This window comes from Elaeis guineensis, chromosome 3, assembly GCF_000442705.2.
Source record: "Elaeis guineensis isolate ETL-2024a chromosome 3, EG11, whole genome shotgun sequence".
Lineage (NCBI taxonomy): Eukaryota > Viridiplantae > Streptophyta > Magnoliopsida > Arecales > Arecaceae > Elaeis > Elaeis guineensis.
Genome location: NC_025995.2, coordinates 112199450 through 112222806, shown reverse-complemented (window position 1 = coordinate 112222806; position 23357 = coordinate 112199450). Strand labels below are relative to the sequence as shown.

The 23357-nt window shown below is 34.8% G+C and overlaps 1 protein-coding gene across 18 annotated transcripts; it reads left to right on the top strand.

The window, feature by feature from the left end:
• The first annotated feature begins 4121 nt into the window (after positions 1-4121).
• On the top strand, positions 4122-22510 carry LOC105040865 (uncharacterized). 18 transcript variants are annotated; one of them, XM_029263300.2, is made up of 15 exons: positions 4122-4281; positions 4453-4534; positions 6855-6961; positions 8167-8524; positions 10719-10756; positions 10879-10958; positions 14994-15061; positions 18376-18666; positions 19227-19350; positions 19450-19562; positions 19640-19705; positions 20959-21049; positions 21188-21255; positions 22003-22040; positions 22133-22510. In XM_029263300.2, exons 1-15 carry the CDS (start codon positions 4256-4258, stop codon positions 22314-22316), a joined length of 1734 nt encoding a protein of 577 aa, XP_029119133.1. In that variant the 5' UTR covers positions 4122-4255; the 3' UTR covers positions 22317-22510. The 18 variants fall into 18 exon arrangements, with proteins under 18 accessions (XP_029119133.1, XP_019704825.1, XP_019704829.1 ...); XM_019849266.3 differs by having other exon boundaries at positions 4123-4281; positions 6864-6961; XM_019849270.3 differs by having other exon boundaries at positions 4123-4281; positions 6864-6966; positions 8370-8524.
• Positions 22511-23357: the final 847 nt, after the last annotated feature.

Here is a 23357-nt window from a genome sequence, read left to right as displayed (position 1 = left end):
AAGTTGCAGTCACTCTAGAATTTCCTAGTACACGCATGGTTGAGTTGAAGAATCTGCTGGAAGCTGATGCAAATGGAGTGGGCTATGTTTGAAAGAAAGGTGCTACGTTGGGCTAATGATTTAATGGGTGTGTTCTTTCTATTTCAGTCTATAGACTCCTCTTTTTTTTTTTGGGGTTTGTGGGGGTGGGGTAAGATAGACTCTCTTTACTTGTACCCAAAAAAGCATAGAGTTGCCTTGTAGGATAAACCGAGAATGACGGAGGAAGGAAGAAATGGGGGGAGCACCTTTAGCCAAATATATATATATATATATATATATTCCTTGCACCCACAATGAAACTTGCTCTTGCACCTCCTTATGGTGACTAATATTGCTTTAGTTGAATAATTTGCTTAGGTTTTCGTGATTCAAGAGTTATTACTATTGAAACTTTCTTGAATCATACGCTTGTCGGCTAACACTGCTGCAAATCTATTGCTGTTACCAGCATGCCTCCTCAAGCTCTTCATAAGGTTTGTCAGGGACAGCTCAGATTTGAATGGTTTGATGGATGCCCATTGGGCAAAAGATCTTATATAGTTTCTCGTAATACATATGGTATAAGGTCTACTTTATTTGTGGACCTGACTTTTTGTTAACCTAGCAAAGGGGCACCATATTGAAAAGAAGAGGAAAAACAAGGGGGCCTGAAACGAGACATTGCTGCATCTTCTCATCGAAGTAGGTGACACTGACTTGCCTTAAAAAAAAAGTTGGTGACACTTAAACAAGCTTAATGTTCCCTTTTCTGTTCTTTGAACTGTATGAGCAGATTCATGACCAAACTATGAATTTATGTTTCCAATCATATCAGTATCATTTTATATCCCTACCTATTATTATATTTTAGCCTAGTATATAGAAATTACAACAATAGGTGCCCACATGAGTATGTCAGGGGTTAATTTGTGTGTTATTCGCCTACACTAAACCTCATTGCATGGCCAATGAAAAGTATGGAGCACCCTTATAATCAAAAGAAGGAAGAAAAAAAAAAAAGCATGCGTGATAGTCTAGCATTCGTTATTCAGAAAGAAATTAGCGAAAAGAGGTGTGAGATTTTCTTTTGATTAAAGATATTTGGATTTATATGGTCCTAAAAATCTCGAAATGTTGTGAATCACCTTGTAGATGGAATCCATTATCCTTGTTTTTATGAGATGAGCAATGTTGGAGCTTCCTTGATTATGTGGGTTTTTGTTTTTCAATCTTTGCTTCTCTCTAAAATGTCATGATCTCTCATTGAATTTTCAGACATTAGGGGATTTATTTGAAGAACAGGCCCTCAATAAGACATTAACAAAACTTTGCATTGGCTATCACCATCCATTTTTTTTTATTTTCTTGACCAATATAAGTATAAAGATGGCCCATGAAAGGAAATTTTAAGGTTTTGTGATGCGATGATAAGCCATAGTAATTGCAAGATAGACTCCACGAGATCACTAATGCTGTATATAGATAGGATAATATGGAAGCTTATCATAAAATAAGTGCACTTATGATTGCTAGGAGTTTTGCAAATAAAAGAGATGGGCAACATTGTATACAAAAAATGAACTATTATTATTCACTAGAGTATTTTCATATTTTGCATTTTTTAAATTAACAATGATAAAAAAATTCACCCAAATAAATAATACATGTTTGGAAAAAGGTTTTGAGTTTTTGACCTATAGTTTTATACTTTATAAGCAACTAATCTCATGGTTTTGAGAAATAGAAATGCAAGGTGGGAAACGGTCAGAGAATGCAAGATAGAGAAAGGCGTATGGGTGTGAAATGCAGCAATCAAACCCACTTCACTCGCAGATACGACGACAGTAGTTTGCCTTGCATAGTAAAACAGATTTTTTTTTTTTTCTGGTAAAGGTACGGTAAAATAGATTATCACCCCTCATTAACTCTTGTGTTACACTTTTTGCTATTATGATCTGTTTGGTTCATGGAAAATGGAGGAAAAAAAAAGATAATTTTTGAAAAGTGAAGAGGAAACTCTTATTTAGTTGGAGTTTTAAGATAAAAAAATAAAAAAAATTTGTACTTTCTATATTTCATTGAAAGTGAAAATTCATAAAAATGATGGATTTGAAAATTTTTTTATAGGGTGAGAATTGATGATTTTTTTTTAAAAAATAGTCTTTTAAAATTTATGGTTAAGATATTATAAAATATCGATGGATGGTTAAAATGAAATACTGAATAGTGATATAATAGTTAAAATAAAATACTAAATATTAATATAATAATAATAATAATATTATTATTATTATATTTTAATATTTATATTAATATAATATAATATTTATATCTATATTAATATTTTTGTATTAAAATATTAATATAATATTAGTATTATATTAATACAATAAATTATTATGACCGATGTTATATTATAATATATTTAATATTATATTTATATTAATATTAATATAATATTATTATTTATATAAAATTATCTTATATTTATTAAAGATATAATAGATATTCTACATAATTTTTATAAAAAAATAAGTGCTCAACTAAACATATACTACTCTATAGTAAGTTATTTTTTTATCATCAACCAAACATATGAAAATTCAACTTTGTAGGAAGTTATTTCCTAAGAAAAAAAGGTTCTTCTTGCGAACCAACCAAATAAGTTCTATATAACAAATTGCTATGCACCGTTGGCCTATGCTAAGGTCAAACCTGATCGAATTTGATTGGACTAGCTGCAACATTTGTTTAAGCTAAAAATTGGGCCGGCCCAAATCCAATTGAAGCGTAATATGACCCGAAATCTTTCGGACCAAAATTTATATTTAAGGAAAATTCTTTGTGCATCATGGGGCGGTGTAGAAAATTTATTCTGGAGTGTACCGTCTTATTCGATTGGTCCATATAGCCACCACTTTCCAACATGCATTTAATGCCTACAGTTCTATTTTTTATTTAAAATTTTAAATGATAAAAATATCCCTCCCTTTTGAAAAAAAATCATTACATTCTATGGCATATTATGATATCTTATGTCAAATTATGATTTTATGCACACAAGATGTCATAATACAGCGTAGAAAATTATAATGTCTAGCCTGTTATATTATGACATCCTACGTCAAATTATGATTTTTTACACACAGAATATTATAATATTGCCTATAATGTCATAAAATGGAAGGAGCATTTTTGTCCAACTACTTTTCAATGCGCATTTAATGTCTGCAGTTTCGCTTTTTAGTTTAAAAATTTTGAATGACGAAAATGCTCCAGCTCTTTGAAAATAATTATGATATCCTGTGATATATTACGACATCCTGCATCAAATTATGACATTTTACATGTTAAATTACGATTTTGTGTATGCAGGATGTGATAATATAGATATAAGATGTCATAATTTTTTCTAAAGAGTAGAGATATTTTTATTATTTAAAAATAAAAAAATAAAATTATAAATATTAAATATATATTGAAAAGTGATGATTATCTGATTTTCTACATTACTCATGGTGCACATAAAATTTCTCTTATATTTAAATTCCAATATGTTCCAAATTTTATCAAGTCTAACCTGTAGTAAAATCCTTTGTACACCGCAGGTGATGCAAAACTATGCGCAGATGATTGATTCCCGCATATGGCTCCTAAATTTTTTTTTTTACGCATCACATTTCGACTTCGTATGTGAATCAATTATCATGGGTGATGCGTGTGTTTCTGCACTGCCCATGATACACAAAGACACGTGCACCGCCCGTGGTGCACAAAGAATTCCTCCTAACCTATATCCTAATGGAAATCAGCCTGGCCTGACGAGTCTCGGCCCGCCCGGCCCAATTACAGCTACCGCTCCTCCTCTGCTTGCTATCTATCATCTAATCCGCCTGTTGGTATTTGATCACGAGATCACAAGCCACTCATTCTTGAAATGAACCGATGATGTGGCGGCCAAGATTTAGGGCGCCTAACTCGTCCCAACGGTTAAAAAAATAAAAAAATAGGCAGTTTCTTGATCACGTCATCACCCATCATAGACCTTCGCTCTTGGCCATTTCTCTATTTTTAAAAAAATTTATTAAACCAATCATTTCTTCCGATATTATACACCTACTTAAACAGTCGTACTAGGTGCACGTCATCCCGGCCGCGCGCTGCTGTTCTGGGTCACGGCGAGAAAGAAGAGGGGGCAGCTGCTCGCTTCGTGGGTTGTCGCCTCCCAACCCAGATGATCGCTTGCAGGTCTTTCTCCAGGTATACATCTCAAAACGAAACCCTAGTTCTCTTACCTTTCTATCCCCCCACAAAGAAATTGATCTTTCTCGTTATTTGTCCTTTTGCTTCGAATCACACCGTTGCGGAAGGCTTCCTTAGTTGGTTTTCTTGATTTTTCATCACTACTGCATTCTTCTAAAATTTTCACAGAGTCGATTGTATATTGAAGCTTGTATGCGCCCCAACTGCTCTTTCTAATCCTTTGTGCCGTCTTCAGGTTCCAACCTTTCAGGTTTCGAGCTCTGATTTCTTCTTCTTCTTTTTATTTGGTTCGATTCTTTTCTTTTTCTGTCTCGGTTTAGTTCTTTTATCAAGGTTGGTTATATTTGCTCATTCTATGGATTATTCTTTGATTTTGTTTAATCATAGCGGACAAATTTGCTGCTTAAGTAGAAATTTCCGTATATTTACTTGTAAACATGTTTTTTCAATTCTCGAATTATCTGTAAATAAAGAAAGAAAACGAAACCCTAGAACGAGCTGTTCAAGAAGAAAAAGAAACTGTGACTTATAATTGTTCACTTAGAATTGATTTCTTTACTGTAAGGATTTGAATTACTGTTTTCAGTTTCTTGAATTATGTATCAAGAAAGAAAAAAAAAAAAAACTAGAATGAGCTGTTCAAGAAGAAAAAGAAGCCATGAATTATAACTGCTACCTCAAACTGGTTTCTTTAACGGTGTTCTGTTTCTTGAATTATCCATAATGAAAGAAAAAGAATCCCTTGAATGAACTGTTCAAGAAGAAAAAGAAACTTTGAATTATGACTGTTACCTCAAAATTGCATTCTTTACCATAAATGTTTAAGTTTGCTATTCACCAGTAGACTGTCTATTATATAGTTGTTTGTTACTCATTACTGGAGAGCCCTTCACTGAAGAAAACTCCCGTGGAGAAATTCTGATTCCGTACCCAATAGGGGTGGATATGTGGTTACGATTCTACCATTTATTATGACTATAAGTATCTAAATAAAATCTTTATGTAATTGTCTTAATATCAGGAATTCATGATCTTTTGATTGGTACAAACCTAAGGGTATCAATTCACCAGTAAGATAATTATGTTTGGTTCCTGTAGCGCTTGATGTAGAGATACATATAAGTTGATGTGTTGATGATCAATTTTGGTACAAAAAAAGTTTAATCTAATAGCATTAGATGTATTTATGTTTATTTACAAGGCTAGATACTCTTAAGTTCTTGTGTTTTCACAAGTATAAGACAAGGCTGAGTCACCTGTGCTTGCTTCTTTACATAAACTTCATGCTGCGAATGTTCTATGATTTGATTTATCAAAGTCATTTGCATATTTATGCATAAGGAACTGGACTTCTTTCAAATCTTTATTAATGGCATATACTTAATAAGCAGTTTTTGATGGAACTCCTAGCCAGAATATAATCTTTGTAATAATTTGGAGATCTTTGTAAGTTTTGCACCACTTAAATGATGATCGACCAGGAAAGCGTGAGATCTCATAGCTGCTTCTGTGAACTAATTTGAGGGTTTAATTTGTGCTACTCATTTTAAATAAAACATAACTATGGCATGCCTAATTATCTTGATGTGATAAGCTATTACCAAATTACAAATGGTGAGAAAATCCTAAATCTTTTTCTAGTAATCAGATTCTCGATGGCAAAGGCTCAGATTGACAAGCACAGTAACACAATTTCAAATCCTAGGGCGGCCACTTTGTATAGAAAAATATCAAAGATTAGATCTGTCCCCAGACTGCCCCTCCATGGAATTCGGATTGCCAAGGCCATAATTGGGTAATAGCAATCAGATGCTTGATGAATTCTCTTGCCATACTGATGCTTGAAATTGCTTAGTTCCTGTCTCAGAGACTGACACCACATTCAAAGATATGGGCTGTTATTTGTTTGTTTTATCCATGTTATCTACAATATTATATTCAAAACCCTTGTCCATCGGCCTTGCAATCTCTATAGATGACCTCTATAAAGTAAACTATTCTTGTTTGAGGGTGATACTTGTGATTATAATGTACAGTGAAACATGTAATTTTTTGCTATAGTCTTTACTCTGTACAATGAATATTTCCAAACACATCTATCTCAATATTCTTGTTCTGCCATGTCATTTTTTGTTTACAGATACCTTCTTAAGCCCAGTGGTTAGATGCATACAACATTGTTGGCCTCACTGTGATTTTATTGAAGTTCTATTCAAGCGACTTAAGAAAATATTTTTGGAATTTTTTAGCATAAACATAAGTTCTTTTGATATTGTATGTTAATTCTATTTGATATAATACATATTTGATTCATGGATGAAAAAACATGAGTCTTACATGAAACAATCGAAGACCAGACTAATTTCACCTGATTGAAGATACCCATTGTACCTTTTTGGGTTGGTTCAGCCAGCAGATGGACTAAAATTGTTCAGGAGAAATGACAAAATTCCAGAGCATTTTCTTTTCAAACTTTTTGATTATTGACTTAGTCTAGAATTCTAGATGCTTAATTCTAGTGTAGTTGAGGTTTTCATCTAAAATGTTTTTGATGACAGTTCCTAAGTTAGCTATTTCAGGGTTATCACCATGATCACAGTTTAAATTGTGTTATGAAAATGGGTGGGGCCAAGAAACGGAAAGCAACTATGCCTGTATGGAGGCCAATCTCCACCCAGTCAGGTTTCTTTGTCATTCTGAATTCATTTTCATTACTCTTATTTAGGTTCTATATTTACATGGACAGTCTGTGGTCCTTCCATGATAAACTACCTTGTTCTTCACTTATTACATATTGACCAGTTGTTACTTCCGAACTTTTGCTGTTGTTTATAGCCTGGATATTGAGCTTCCTACCTTGACCTAGCAAGGCCAAATCAACTAGATAATTGAGAGTGTTTGCAATTATTGTTAGAATATTTGTGATTTAGATATATATTTCTACTTGTTCAACTACTTCGTTGTTTCTGCAGAAAAAAATTGCTATTACCAAAACTACCTAGCAGTCAAGCTTACAAGTTCTATTGTATTTTTGGAATTTCTTTGTTTAAAAGGATATGGTTGTATCAGGTTTTATCTCTGGATCATTTTGTGACAGGATGTCCTTGCTTTTACTACATAATTCATTTTTTTTAAAATACTTAAAGAACCATTTCATACCTGTAATCTATTTTCTCAAAAATCCATGCTCTGTAAGAATCCTATACATTCCTTTCCGATCAGAGATGTAAAATCATAAACTATCTCTTTTACCATGTAGCTTACCGTTATTTTTAGTCCATGAAGTTTTGTTCAAGAAGTGCTCTGGTAATAACATATATAACTCAAAAATAGAGATATGCTCATACTCACTGCTGAATTGACTTTAGAGGCTTGGACATCTTACTGGTTCACTGGTTCAGCTGAAGCAATCTGTATGATGCTTCAAAATGTTAGGTCGTTGTGTATAAAGGGTTCTTCTAGAGACCTCTTCTAATTATTGTTCTCTGTCATCATTTTTTTTTGAAAAAGTCTATTCATTAAGTTAGCAAAAGATGTTTTAGGGTTGCAAATCCCTTTTCATTAACCAGCATATTCAGTCCAAAATGCTAAATTTTATGGGTTTGGGGTTTATGTATATCTGTTCCACATAATACATGATCAAATAAGCAAGGCATCCAGTTTACTTAACTGTAAAAGGCTACTAGTGCATTTGCTTATTTACATGTATATTTTTCATGGCAAATTTCATTTAATATTATATACAGGACACTTCCTGTGTCCAAATGCAATTTTGGATTTGGATTTTGTTTTTTTTGTTATTTCAGTTTTATCATGTGGAAACTGTAAGTATAAGTAGTCGAAAACTAAACTCAGGAACCTATATGATGCGGTTGATTGTAGGGAAAGGTCTGATGTTCAATGCGAAGTCCATGAAATGTACAATAATGCATCCTCCTGTATGGCTGATATTGAAAATGTTAGCAAGGATGAACCAATTTCTGGCATGCGAACGTCTTTAACTCAAAGTGCTTATGTGGAAAATAGTGATAGTCAATCGGAACTTATAGGAGGAAAACAATCTATTTTGCTTTCATGTGAGGTAGAGAATGCACTGGGGAGCTGTGGCTGTGAAATTGACTCCAAGTCCAATGAGGTGAGATGCCAGAAAGAAGTTATGGAGGAAACTTTACAGGAATCAAGCTCCAACAAGTATGCAGAGTTCGTTTGTGGAGTTGAAAAACATTCTATTTCTGTTGAGGTTTGTATATGTAAATATCATTCACGTGCTTTGAAGGAAAGCTTAATTTTCATTATTGGTATCTTGTGCATAAATATACTGGCATCTTTTGCCTGGATATGTCTGCAAGGTCTTATTTATCCAGCATCGAATTATCTCTGAATGATTGTTTACTTTTCATCCAATTAGTGGAACATAACTGTCTATATGGATTAGCAATGAGGCCTGATTCCAGTAATCATAAAAAATATCTAGTAATGGATTATGAACTTCAAACTAGGCTAAGTTCCAAGAGCATTTGATGCTCATAAAATTTGTGATCTTGAATGAAAAAGCCAAATTTAACTGTAAAGCATAGTGTGTTACAGATCCTGCATAGTTTCTATTGGTGTTTTAGTCCTTTTTAGTGACATGCCTTCTTGCATCTAATTTGTCATGACTTCTGTGAAGTCCCTCACTCTTGGTTCCTGTGTATATCTCTATCCATGCAACCGTTTTGGGAAGCCATTGTTACATTTTACAATTATTATCCAGATCCCCTAGGGTCTTGGCCGGTTCTTGTTTGAACTTCACATACAAATTTGAATCGTTTGCCAACAATGGCCTTCTTTGCCTTTCCGTGAACATCTTTAGCTGTCTGCAATGCATTATCTAATTGTATACTTCACATTGACACCAAAAATAGTATTCTTGTTTGTCTATAGTCATATATGCATCAATCTCAATTATTGCCTAATAATTTTTGATTATATAACATAACTGATATATTATTAGGTTTTCCTTAACTTCCATTTGCATTCTATGATCACAATGCTAAATTACATTGCAAGAAGTTTGTTGGCCTCTTTTATCTTCATATAATGTCTTCATCTATCTCTGCATTTTGCATATGATAGGTTCTAGGTAAAGAAATTAATCACTGGAGAATAGCCATATGTATCTGTTTGAGTAGGGTTCATTTGTTTTATCCCTTTAAAATTTCATTCCATGTAATATTCCTTCAGTTTATCTTTGGGCTCTCGTTCTCCAAATTGATCAAGCTTAAGCATACACCAGAGTTCTTGTATTAGAGATTAACATTGTACCATGACTAATACTCCTTTAAATGCCGATGACACCTAACATTGTAATCAATTTGATTTTGATATAACTTATATAATACTAATATTTGCATGATTACTTGGTATAGAACTAATAGCTCCTTTGTACTTGCTGGTGTAGAACTTAATCTCCGATGTCAATATAATACTAATATAGGTTATACAGATACTATCAGATGCTTATTCTCCAAACTTAGCAATCTTTGCATTCACCAGTGTTCTCGTATTAGAAACTAACACAACATAATAAATAGTCCCTTATATGCCAATGTTAGAATCTGATACATGTATTAACACTGTAACCAATTTGATTTTGAAATAAGTCATATGTAGATAGTATCACGTGTATAGCTTATTGTAAAACTAGTAAACGCTATTATTATGACTAAGCATAAAGGACAAGCATTTTCTTATGCTTCAGCATTTATTCAGTTCTTAACCCTCCATCCTGTGTTATCCCTAAACCTTTAGTAGATTATTTATGGTCTTCCTTGTCACATCATTTTTGTTCCTATACTGTATTTAACCTATCTTAATCCAACTATCTTGCATTTCCTAAATTCGCTACTCCAAAATCTGTAAACATCAATATGCTTTAATCTTTAAATATGCCAACAATAGCAATTAATAATTAATAATCATATAGAAGGCTTGTCTGTAGGCTGAGACTACTTGTCGGAAAGCTTCCAGGACCTGTTGAATTATACTATATTCAGTTATTGTGAACCCATAGAGATAGGGTTACTTCTATATGTTGAAATTAACTGTATAAGTGCACAAACATTTTTATTGTACATTTTAACAAATAAGTTCTACTTGTCTCTGTTATTCAGTGAAAGAGATTGCTATTTTTTCACTTTACCGATTGTCATTTCAAGAATTCTGACTATAATTGGGTTCATTTGATTTGCTTCATTCAGATTGCTTTGATCTGTCCAGTTATGGTACCATGTCATGAAGTTTCATGTTGTGGCAGTTGTATCTCAAATTAGGCACTGGCATTTTGCTGTTGCTTTTGCTATGATATGTAGCTTACGAGCTTATGTAGGATTTACTTTCATATTTTCCATGATATAATTGATTCAAGCTGCTTATCTTTGGATTTTTATCCACAGGTAGATTCTTCTTTGATTCGTTTCGTAAAAGGAAAAGGGTATAGCTTGATGATGTTATTTTCTTTTTTCAAGAAAAATATTGTTTTTGAGAATGCTTTCGCTCCAAATCTGTACATTTGATTGTTATAGAATATGAACTCTCAAGGTATTCTGCTTGCAGGGGCTCTGTGCAAATGCAAATTGAGAGAGAGACAGCAGTGAAAATTATATTTCCATCATCAAAGGAGGACAATTGTATTGGTAAGGATGTAATCTTTACTATCTCGATTACAATGCAAATAATTGCATAAAGGTTTTGTTATATGCTTCATGATTATTGGAGATTTAAATCAAATAGTCCTCTGAACTTCCTTTCAACTTAATACGGCAATTATATTTTTTTGAATTATTTTTAGGAAACTTGCAATCGAACAATATTTATGACATTTTCAGATTCTGAACCAACATTTCTTTCGCATTATCTTCATAAGTAATGATCCTAGCACTCTTTAAGTAAAAGGGTCATACCTAGTAAAATGATCTATGAAGATGTGAAGGGGCTCAATTTTTTACTACTAGAGGGAATACACATATGTAGCCTCTAACATTAATCAAACTAGAGATGTACATTACATCCCAGGGAGCATGGATACTTCAAATCACATATCATGTTGGTATCAAATACTTATTTGATACCGATTTTTGTTAGATACTTCTCATATACATATCTAGCACTTGTGTTAAGTATCCTATTTTCAAAATTAAAATAAACACTCAGAATACTTCCTGGATACACTTTAGATACATTTTTGGAAACCTCCAAAAATGACAGAGTATATTTTGTAGTCTATGCTTTTAATTTAAAATATAAAATATGGATACGATCTGTTGAATTTGAATGATAGCTAAATAATGATGAGTTTGTAAAAATTCGTGCTATCATATAGAGAGTAAACTATATCATTTTGCTAGCCCACTGTGCTTTATAGATGCTCTTTTACATACACATGTGCGTGCGTATATATATTCCTTGGTTTATAGCTGTATTAATCCTACTTTTGCAAGATTTATTGTATTGGCATTATCTGTATCATATTGTATCCACATCTCCTATCTGTGTCCGTGCATCATAGGTTTCTTCTCGTTATGTAGCACTAGCATCTAGCACGTGCTATGCATGCGAGAGTACATATTTATATAATATATATGTATGTATTTGTATATACATGTATGCACATATTTATATATACATATATATGCATACTTATATACACAGACGTACATATACATATATACTAGGATTCAGGTCCCAACGAGACGTCTCATGGGACACTGGGACGGGGTACCATCCCATGTGTCGGATAGGCCATCCTGCTAGCGTTTCAGCGTTCCGATCGGGATGCCTTGGGACATCCTCTATCCCACATATCGGGACAGGACGGGATGGCCACGCGTTCCGTTCTATGAGAAAACCGGGACAGTCCCATCCCACTAGATTTAAAATCTATTATATATATATATATATATATATATATATATTGAATCTTAATATATGAATGATTATGATCTATTTATTATTTGTTATTATTTTTGTTTTAGAATGTTTAATTTTATCAAAAAATAAAATTAGATCCATGGAGATGTTTAAAAAACTCATGATTTTTAAGATAGAAAGAAAATTAGGATTCATAGTAGAAACTGAAAAATAAAAATACAATACATGAGATGCATGGATAATTTAGCCCCCTCTAGAATATTTTAGCAAGGCATGGGCCCTAGATGGACTCATTGATGGAGTCCGGTTTCAGCATGTCATGGAGTTCCGTTATATTTAGGAATTTTTTATATTTTAGAAAGATACAAATTTTAAGTCTGCTTAGAAGTTTAGAGAAGTCAATTTCTAGGATAGAAAGAAAACCAAGATTCACAGTGAGGAAGCAATATGTGGAATGCGTGGATGTTTCCCCCTTTCTAGTGTATTTAAGGTGTGGGTCCATACTGGCTTCACCTAAGGAGTCCAATTTTTTCCTTTATTTATTTAAAGATGCGGGCCCCCCATTGGTTTCACTTGGAGTCCGACTTTGTGCAGCCAACTCTAGAAGTTCTCATTATATATGGAGATATGCAAAAAATTTGTTGAGAGAAGCCACTAAGCTAGTGAAACTTTGAAACTATGAGAAATACCCAATATAAGATGCTATTACGGGGGAACAAGCTCAGCTAATGCCAATGCCATTTGAGAAAAGCTTACAAACTGGGTCATCTCACAGGTTTGTACAATTCTTCTTGATAGACTACCATGACATCATGGTCTCTAGATGTATTAGATTTGGCATTTCATTTATAAAATTTTATTTCGGGATTACCCAGTTGGATCTGAGGTGACAATGGGGCACCTGGCCCCTTTTGTCTTATTTAAGTCATACAACTCAAGCATTGATTGCATGAATACATAGTATTGTAGCTGTTTTTTTTTTAAAAAAATAACCTCATGTACTTTTAGTGAACATATCGATACTTGATTGACATACTTGGTCTATGATGTTAAGATTTCTCTACTTTTCTTGGAGTGGCTTCAACTTCATTATGCTTTGTTACTCTTGAAATTCCTGTGCTAATTATTATAAGACAATGTTGCTAGCGGTTGATCCAAATTCTTATCTAGTTAATAAAGTTTTCAATCATGACTCAGTAGTTGCATGTGCCATAGTTTGGTTTGGTATGTAGTCTTTGCAGTTACACAAGCAACAGTATTTTGCATTTTTCTCTTCCTAGACACTTAACCACAAGTGAGAGTTTAAACCTACTCATCATAGCTACTGACATCTAAGTGGGCCACTATATATTGGGACCCATGTGGGTGTGTGTCTAGACCTACATTGGTTGCTGTTGGAAAGATGTTGGATTTTTAAATAGAGCCAAGGATTGTAAATAATAACTTTTAGCTAACCTTTCTGGGTAAAGTCCTAGGCCGTACAAATGGTATCATACGGGCCTTGGTGCACAATCCATATGGACAGGGGTCACTATAGCATAGCCCCAAAAGCACAATCCATATGTACAGGGGTCACTATAGCATAGCCCCTTTTGGGCTGTCTGAGAGCCAATCATAGTGATTATGATTGGCCTTTATGATTTTGCTTGGCAAGGACACTAGCCTTAAATTGGAAGTAGTGTGTGTTAGGACTCGTGTAGGTGTGTGTTTGGTCCCACATTGTCTGTGCAATGGGAAGATCGTGGGTTTTGATAAAAAGCTAAGCATCTCAAAATAATAACTTTTGGCTAGTTTTTTTAGATGAGGTCTTTAGTTGTTACAATTTGCACCTGCTAGCTAACTGATCCTCATAGAGGGTCAACTTAGGCGGCTGGTTCCTTAGAGCAACAACCTAGGGACCACCTAAGCCTGGGTAGCTACTTGCGTGTCCCAAGTGGTTATCATCATAATAGGATGATAATTTCATTCTCATCTAGTTGTTTGTTAGCCTTGGCTACTAAACTTTTGCTTTGCATTATCTTGCACATAGAGAAAATTGATGTGAAGTATAACTAACTTTATGAAATTTTGGACGGCACCATGGTACCGACCCGAACTAGCCGGTACATTCCATAACGTACCGGCGGAGAATCGATCTAGTTCAGGCTGAATTTTCGAAAAATGGTCTGAATTGAATCAAACCAGTTGGTTCGGTATGGTATCTGTTCGAACTGTCCGATACCGGGCGGTTTGGTCCGGTTCGATACAGTTTGGGGCCGGTTCGGTCCGGTTCGCCCTTTTTTTTATTGTGCTGTTGGGTGAAATTTTTTTTTGATTTTTTAATGTCCAGTACGATGTGGTATGGTGCGGTACGATACCTTGCCGGTTGGCAACCAGCACAGGTTCCGATACCGACCTTGCAAATCTTGGACGGCACTAATTAAGATTAATTGTCCTTATGTAGTTTTGCGTCATATATCATCAGATTTTAAATATTGAGATAAAATATTGAAATATTCAGTGAATTCATATTTTTTGAACATTGGAGTTATGCTTTATTGGTTGTAGACATCCAATAGTTTCTTCTTCAGTTCATTATATTCAGTTCATGCACCATCCAGTTTTTTCTATCTGATTTTGTCCATGTGTATCATGCGAGTTGTGAATATTCTTGATACGCTGTTTATCAAATGAATCAAGAGTTTGATATTGATTTTGCGTATCAAGTAGAATGATTTGGTATTTTGAAGAATACTTATTACTTTTTTATATTAGCTTTTGCTTCACAAGGTAAAATGATGCTAATAAGATACTTTCCATAGTTATTGAAGGCAATTCTGTCGAAAGCGTGACTAAAGCATCAGAAAAAATTGCAAGTATACTTGAAGAGGTAGGTTTCCTATTAAATTTGAATTACATAAACAAAAGCTTTGCCTTGATTGCATTAAAAATAAAATTTAAGTCAGATTTTAAATTCTGCTATATAGTCTCTTTTGTCAGTTATCACAGTTTTCCAATTATATCTATGATTTTTTTTTTAAAATTTTTTAAAGCTTTCTTTAATTGTGTCCGATACTATCATAGTGAACCTATTTTCTGTTAAAGTAAACAATATTTATATAATTGCTTTGATTGTTGTGGAATCAGATTTTAAGAAAGTTACCACTGGAAGTAGTTACCACTGGAAGCATCAAACATCAAGGCAATTTTCATTGAAATTGATGGAAAAAGTTACATAGAAGATGAATTTGAATCTATACATGGCCCAAAATAATGTTCTTTGGGATGTTTTAGAGTCGTTTTCAGCACTTAAGACATACTTTCCATCATTTCTGTTTCAATAATGCTTTGTGTGTTTCGTTGAAACACAATTTTGTATTCGGTATTTTGACCACTGATGGCTGGATATATACAGTTGGGTCATCCATGATGGTAATAATTATGGCATTTGGGCCACTGTTTTGAATGTTTCCAGCTTTGTTCTGGTCATGTATTTTGGTATTTTTGTTGTAAAACTTTTAAGAATTCAGCCATTATCACCTAAAAGCCCAAAAACCAGGCTTTTGGTTCAAGGCTTGCCCATACATGGGCCAGGACCCAAGAGTGGTATTTAAAATGTTGCTTGGAGCTCGGTGTACTGTGGCTGTAATGTGCAATTAATGTCATAACAATGTAGGAATCTACTTTTTTTGTATTCAATGTATATTGAGCTAATCTCCTTGGTGAATTTGATGCATTTCATGCTATGTACCTACTTTTATTTTCACAATAACGAAAATGACTGCGAGTTGGGTGCGTCAACCCGATACGGCAGCCTCACCATGTAAACCACATAAACACTAGGTTTATTGTATGTAGTGCCTTCAACCAGCCTCCTTACACATGTAGCCTCTACAAACTTGTAGCATGACCAGAATACCTTCATTTGAGGCAGTGCTTTCTGGTCCAAGCTTTTGCTTAAAAATATTACTGCTGTTTTACCAACCTAGTTTTGCTTAATTAGAAGTTCAAGAAAACAACTCAGGGGTTACTACTATGCATATGCATCCAAATAATTCCAATATAAGTTTGCTCTAAGAATAGCCAAAGGAGATAATAATATTGGGCTGATCAAGCACCTCTCTTGCACTTCTGTTGAGTGCTCAGATTTATGGTTCCATTTAACTCATCGAGCAGCCTATGGACATTGCCTTAATTGACATGTACTGGGTTGCTATGACCTAGGATTTTGCAAGCTGTAAGCAGAGATAGAACTTAAAAGAAACTAAAAGTATGCCATGAACAAATAACCAGAGCCATATAAAGCATATTCCATGGTGCTACATATCTTTCCAAATATTAATATGCATCCTAAGGCTGCAGTTGGTTGGGAATGAGAAGGAATAAAAGCCATTTAACCTACCTTGTCCAACCTTTTTTCAGCCAACCTCTCATTTGAGCACCTATGTTAGATCACCTTTTTAGAAGGGCAGAATAGGTATTTCTAAAAAGTTGGTATACACTAAATGCTTTACCTTTTGTCTTCTTAATCCATATACTCCACTTAACCTAGGAATAATTTACTCCTATGAAAAGGTGAAATAATTTGACCTCCCTTCGAACGCACTCCGTTTAACCCAGCTAATCTGAAATTTTCACTCTTGAACCAAATACAGCCTAGGTATTCCAAACTCTGACTGCGATTAGGACATGTTGAACAATCTCTAATAAATGCTTTCTATGGCATTATGAAGAAATGTGTGACATTGTCTGCTGGAGCTTGGAAACAATGGAGCACATCTGAACACACATATCTATACGCATGTGTATATTTTTATTTGCTCATGGACATACTTATACACAGATAAAAAATTATATGAATGTGTATATGGATTAAAGATTTAAGTGTTTATGGCACGAGGTGTGCCGAACAATGCCTGGCATGGCATGTACTGTACTTTAGTGTGCCAGAACTCCTGCTTTGTTGACATCCCTGTGCTGAAACAAGAAAAAGGTACCTAATAGCCCTTATGGCATCTGAACACACATTTGGCACAATTTGATACCAACCGGCTGGCTGATGTCTAGCAGCTTGCAAAACTGGCCTGGCATTGAACACAAGATACACATATAGGGAAAAGCTGCTGTACAAATAGGGTGAATGAGAGGTATTTGTATTTTGTATACACCAATCGTATTGCCTAATGCTTTGTTTGGATTGGGGGTACACGAGAGTTCATAAGGGGAGGGGAGAGGAGGGTAATGGAGGGGAAGGGAGGGGAGGGGAGAGGGAATTAATGAACCCTTTTTTGGAAAGGGAGGGGAAGGATAAAGAAGGTACATATCTTATCCTTGTTTGGATAGAGGGGTTAAGGGAGGGGTAGAAGAATTTTTATATATATTTTGACAAATATGTCATTTCTCATTAATAAATATACTATTTAATATTTGTGATATTTTGACAAAGATCGTGAATCTCTGTCACTGGAATCTGCCTTCCAAAGATCATGATATCCAGATTTGTGTAAGGAGCGGCTTGCGGACGAAGGGATGGCTATAGGGTTTCTGAGTTGTGCGAAGAACAAAAGGGCAGTTGGGAAGATAGAGTATATAATGGTCTAGTCGTAATTTTAAAATTTTATTAAGGATAAGTTAGAAAAATAAAAATTAAGCGTGAACCTTTCCCTCCGTTACACTCCAAATCGAGGGGTACAGAAAATTGAGTAAGTGAGGGGTACGGAGGGGTTGAGAGAACCCTTCTCTATCCTCTTTTACCTCTCAAAAGATTTTACCAAACAGAGGTTTATTCTTTACCCTCCCTTTCCTTCCCCTTATGAACCCCCGTGTACCCCCAATCCAAATAATATGTAAATGTGCTTGCTTTTATTTCCATTACCTTCAAAGGGCAATGGCATTCTTGCTGTCAATGAGGCATTAAATGCACCTGAAAATGTTAATGTCATGGATTTATGATGAGACAATATTGTCCTATTAAATTTCAAGAGTACATTTGTCCTGGCAAGCACATGGGAATAAAAGAAGCATATTTAGGTAATTTGGGTGGTTTTGTTACATGCTATTTCATTTATTTATACATGTTTATGTTATCTCTGTGACTGTGAGTATGAATTTGTTTAATTGGAATGCATAATGAAGTAGCATGATTTATTAATTTTCTCATGCATCTGTTAATGTCTGCTATCTTTCTTTTGCCATGATTTCCAGGCAGTGAAAAGCCCACGGCTTGATTACTCTCACTTTATATCACTTCCACTGGCTATTCACCCGGAACTGGTAGAGAAGCTAAACCATTTTCAGAATTCGATCTTGGGGGATGCTCCTTCTAGCCAAGATGATAATCTAGAGAGTGCTTCAGATGAAAATGAGGATGAGAAACAATCAGAAAGTCCGAGTGTTGCAGTTAATCTTGAAGTTCAAGATGAAAAGGAATGTATAAGAGTGAAGATAGATACTGTAGACTCCAAGTCAAATGATCAAACTTCCATCTTGTCTCAGGTATTGTGGCAATTGTAATGTTTGAGTAATTGCGGCCACTGTCAAGTTGTTTAGTATTAAACTTCGCTTCAGGGGAAGGCTTTACATGTCATTTTAAAGAAAAAGAGCTTTACAGATTATAGAAATCTTGCATTTTTTTTGATGCTGAACATGGAAGGATCAATTCAGCGCTCGATAGTCTTCCAACCCGGTTCACTTGAAAAGATACTGGATTTGGAGTAACTGTTGTTTGAACATATCTGATCTGCTTAAACAGACACTTGATTTTGTTGATTTTAAATTGGCCTATGCAGAGATACGATCCACAGGCATTTTGATCTGTCCCTGAGTGCAGCCATTGCTTTTTGTTCTTCTCTAGATGTGGATTTTTTTTTTTTGTTCTGAATGAATCTGTCAGGCTGCTGAGTTTAACTTCTTATCTGCTTTTATGAGCTTGTTTTTGTCAGTATATGTTGTTTGAACCCTGAATGAAAGGGCATTTGTTTGGATGTGTTATCCTTGAAGATTGATCAAATTTAACGTTCCAACTTTCCTGTTGAACATATGCATTTTCTTAACAGGGTTTCTCTGCAATTTGGCTAAAGCATAGAAGCATAGCTCTCTGCAGCTTATATAAATGTAGTAGAGAATGTCTTTTTTGTAGATATTCAGATTTTGTACTCGTCATCAGACTCATTTTCTATGGTATTTAGATCTGTTTATGATTTGCACATGCTGTAGTTTCCCATTTCCATTTTTCTTTAGTGTTTGAGACATTTGATTGCTTTAATTGTACCACTACAGATTTGGGCATTGACAGATCCATATTTATCAAACCTAGAACGTTCCACTTAACTGTTCTTATGCTGAAGCTGTGGAACAAGGACCGTGTTGCTGCAGCTACTGAGGTTCTGCAGGTGATGACCTTATCTGAAGTGGCAGGATTCTAGGTAATCTGGATTACCTGACTAATACACTATCTTTTCCATTGCAGAGAATATCTTCGAAAGTAAAAGATGCCCTGGACAATCGACCTGTCTTTATAAGACTCAAAGGGTTGGTAAGCTTTTCTCCCTATTTTCCTCTATTTTCAGCACTTGCTAGCCTCTAATTATTTCAAAGATGATAAACTGCTGGTTTAAACCCCAGAAACTTATTCCTTGATATCATTCTCTTTAACGCTGCTAATGAATATCTTAATGAATATCTTGTGCTTTGATTTGCATGCTGAAGTTATATTGTTGCAAACATCTGTTTAGGGGCCCTTCTGAATATGCTGATTATCACTATTACCTGTAAATCAATTGGGACCATTCTAGATTATGAAGTTTCTTTTGGAATATGATTTCTTAAGTGGCTAAAAATATATGAAAGGATGATATGAAAAATGTGAAAACCAAAGTGGGAAATGTTAGCTATGAAAATCTTTTAAGTAATGCAAACCCAAAACTTGTTTTTGTCTAATAATGATTATATACCTGAGGCAGTTGAGCTTATGAAATTTTTCATAAACTGCCTCATTCCCATAACCATTTTCTTTTGCTTTCCTGCAAGACAAGTGCCGATTGTAAATAAATTGTTGCGGAAATAGTTATCATGTTTTGAAGTCCTTTATTGAAGATTTTGGCTTCTTGACTTTAAGAGCAATTGAATCAGAGAAAAGTAAGGCAGATCTTGATTGCAGCTCAGTTCTCAAAAGATATGGTGAATTTTCATGGGCTGACTGATTTCCAATGCTAAAAGTTTTCAATTAAACCAGCTATAAAGTTGTAATGGCCATAGCAATGTGCACTTTATATGGGCAACATTTTGATCTTGGGGACATTAATTAATGAGATAAAAATAAGGTGCATGATCATGTGAGGATGATTCTGTGTAGAGTAATCCATGTTTCAATGTGGTTCTTAAAAGTAAAACATGCTGAACAACTTCTGAAATAAATCAACCTCACTAATATTAGGTAAATTTTGCCAAGATATTTGATTTAAGATTTGAAGAATACTAATTTTCTTGATATATTTTGCTATTGATCAGTATCATTGCTGTATATGGATAGATGTGCCCTGCAGCACAGAGATCATTGCATTATTATACATTCAGTATGAGTGAATGCTTGATGAAATCTTTATTTGTCAGCAAGATTGTCTAGATTTAATTGCAATCATAAAGTGCTTTGTCAGCCTCACTCCAGTTTGAAGAAGCACATTTCCTTGAATGAAACATAAACTGTCCGAAACCCATTGCCCTAATTTAATTATTAGCATATTTGTTTGACTTATAAAACAAATTTAAAGCAAAATAGTTTGATCGCAGACATGCATGAAAGGTTCACCAGCTAAGGTCCGTGTTGTTTATGCTCCTGTTGCGGAAATTGGTGGAGAGGGACGCTTGCTACGTGCTTGCCGTATCCAAAAAAAAAAAAACATTTACACATTTAATTTATTAACATCTTAATTATCCAGTTAGCAGAGTGTGAATAGTAAGTATAGTCAATGACCTTTCTCATGCTAAGACGGTATTCCTTGACACTTAATTTCAACAGAAGTCATTATCGATGCTTATGTTGAAGCAGGACTTGTTCTTGAAAAGGATGCTCATCAAACATTGAAGGTGAAGTTTAAACATGTCTTCTTTTCATCTCTTACAGCTTCCCTGTGCATATTTAGTGTCAACATTGTTATGCATTGAGCTATGATTATGATTCCTTGTGGCACCATTGCTTGGGTAAATATTTCTTGGCTTATGTCACACTTTCAGTAATTCATTTTGTTATCACATCAAATTCTGAGTAAGGCCTTGTTATAAATGCACAATATACATGCATTTATGTAATTATGCATCTAATGTTTGTATGTGTGTATGCATGCGTGTTCCCGCTCATGTTAGATCGGGAGTTGTGAGCTTTACGAGATTTGTTTTTTCTGTATTTGTCTGTCTTAAGAAATGCATCAAGCTCAAGCTTTCATGGAGAAGTCAGATCATTGATCTTTGTGAAAGCTCAACGCGACAGATGCAATGTATTTGAGTTTCTTCGGTGCATGGGGATTTATGCAGCACTAGCAAATGATTTTTAATTGTTGCAATTCGTTGTGTTTGGAGCAGTTCGGTATCAGCATTGGCAAGCTAAACTTGTGCAGTTATCATCTGCAGATTGGCGTGTTTATAGCCATTTTTTCATCAGCACATTTATCACCAATAAATTGCATTTTATACCTTAAACCATTTCGTTCTCCCGTATTGCCTAAGAAAGTGAGCGTTGTGTGGATCTCCATTAGTGAAGACTACCAAGAATAAGGTTTGCAAAGGTCTTCATCTTTTGCTACTAATGAAATTGCTTCATACCTTACTGAATTGCAGCTGCACGCCACCTTGATGAATGTGAGGCACAGGAAGAGGTGCTTTTTTTTTTTGCAACATGATATTATTATAAATGGATTGCCAGAGACATTAGACTAATGTTTCTAAATCTGGAGATGCTTCAATTCAGGAAGAGGACTAGAAGACATGATTCCTTTGATGCACGGCACATCTTCAAGGTTCATGGTTCAAAAGATTGGGGTGAGTATCTCATCCAAGAAGTTCATCTTTCTCAGAGGTTCAAATTTGATGAAAGTGGATATTATCATTGCTGTGCTTCGATTCCTTTACCCGAGAACATGCAAACTGAATGAGCTCCACCTTCCTGGTTCATATATTCAGGTATACTGTGTTTAGATAGTTTATGATATCTGTGCATCAGATGTTTGTTCCATGCAAATTTCCAATAATTTTATTATAATACTTTCTAGTTACTTTGTCAGGAAGAAAAAAGATTGTGTAATTTATATGCAAGCTTTTCTACTGACATGGCATTGTTGACGATAAATATTTCACTTTGATTTTTCTTATTTATGTAATATGAGTCTATATTACCTGTACTATCATCACAAAATAATTTAAATGTGATAAGGCGGTAAGAGCCAAAGACGGGTTATATTTTTCTATTTTAGCCATCTAAGTAGTTTTGAGCTGTTTTTCGCATGTATAAATTGGATCGCATTATAGAAATGTTGTTATTTATAAGGATACATCAGATTCAGATTCAGGTTACTCTTGGAAGCCAGATGATCAGGTTTTCTGACGGTACCGGGTCTTGCCCTTGAGACCAGTCTGCAGGGCTGGCAGCCCACAAAACTCCAGCATCACCTATATAGGATTTTGGCCGGAGAAAGATGCTCTTGAATTTTTGGAATCAACTGGAGGTTGAATCAAATGTTAGATGTACTGCTCATAGATCTACCAAGTCTGGGAGGCAGAATCAAAGATTTTCTCATTATCAGCTAAGGCCGGTGAACTGTTGATGGAATATTGTTTTTGGTGGCTTGGAGGCTCAAGAGTTGGAATCGAAGGCTCGGACAAAGGATTTCACAGAGCATATTTCCCAGAGGCCTGCTTAGCCAGCCATTTTATTTTGATGGCTCTGAGAGCCATACGGAGAGATCTGGCTAACTACGACTCTTTTTGACCAGCTGAAATACAATTAAAGAGAGAGAGAGAGAGAGAGAGAGAGAGAACGAATGGAAATCACCATTGCCATTCCAGCTCTGACACCGGTGGCGACAAGACCACCCGCTCCAGAGATATCGACTCAGATCATATTTCGACAAATTTGTACTCTAATTCAAATGGCCGACATTGATAATGGACTGGTAAAAAATCCATGAGTGGACGCC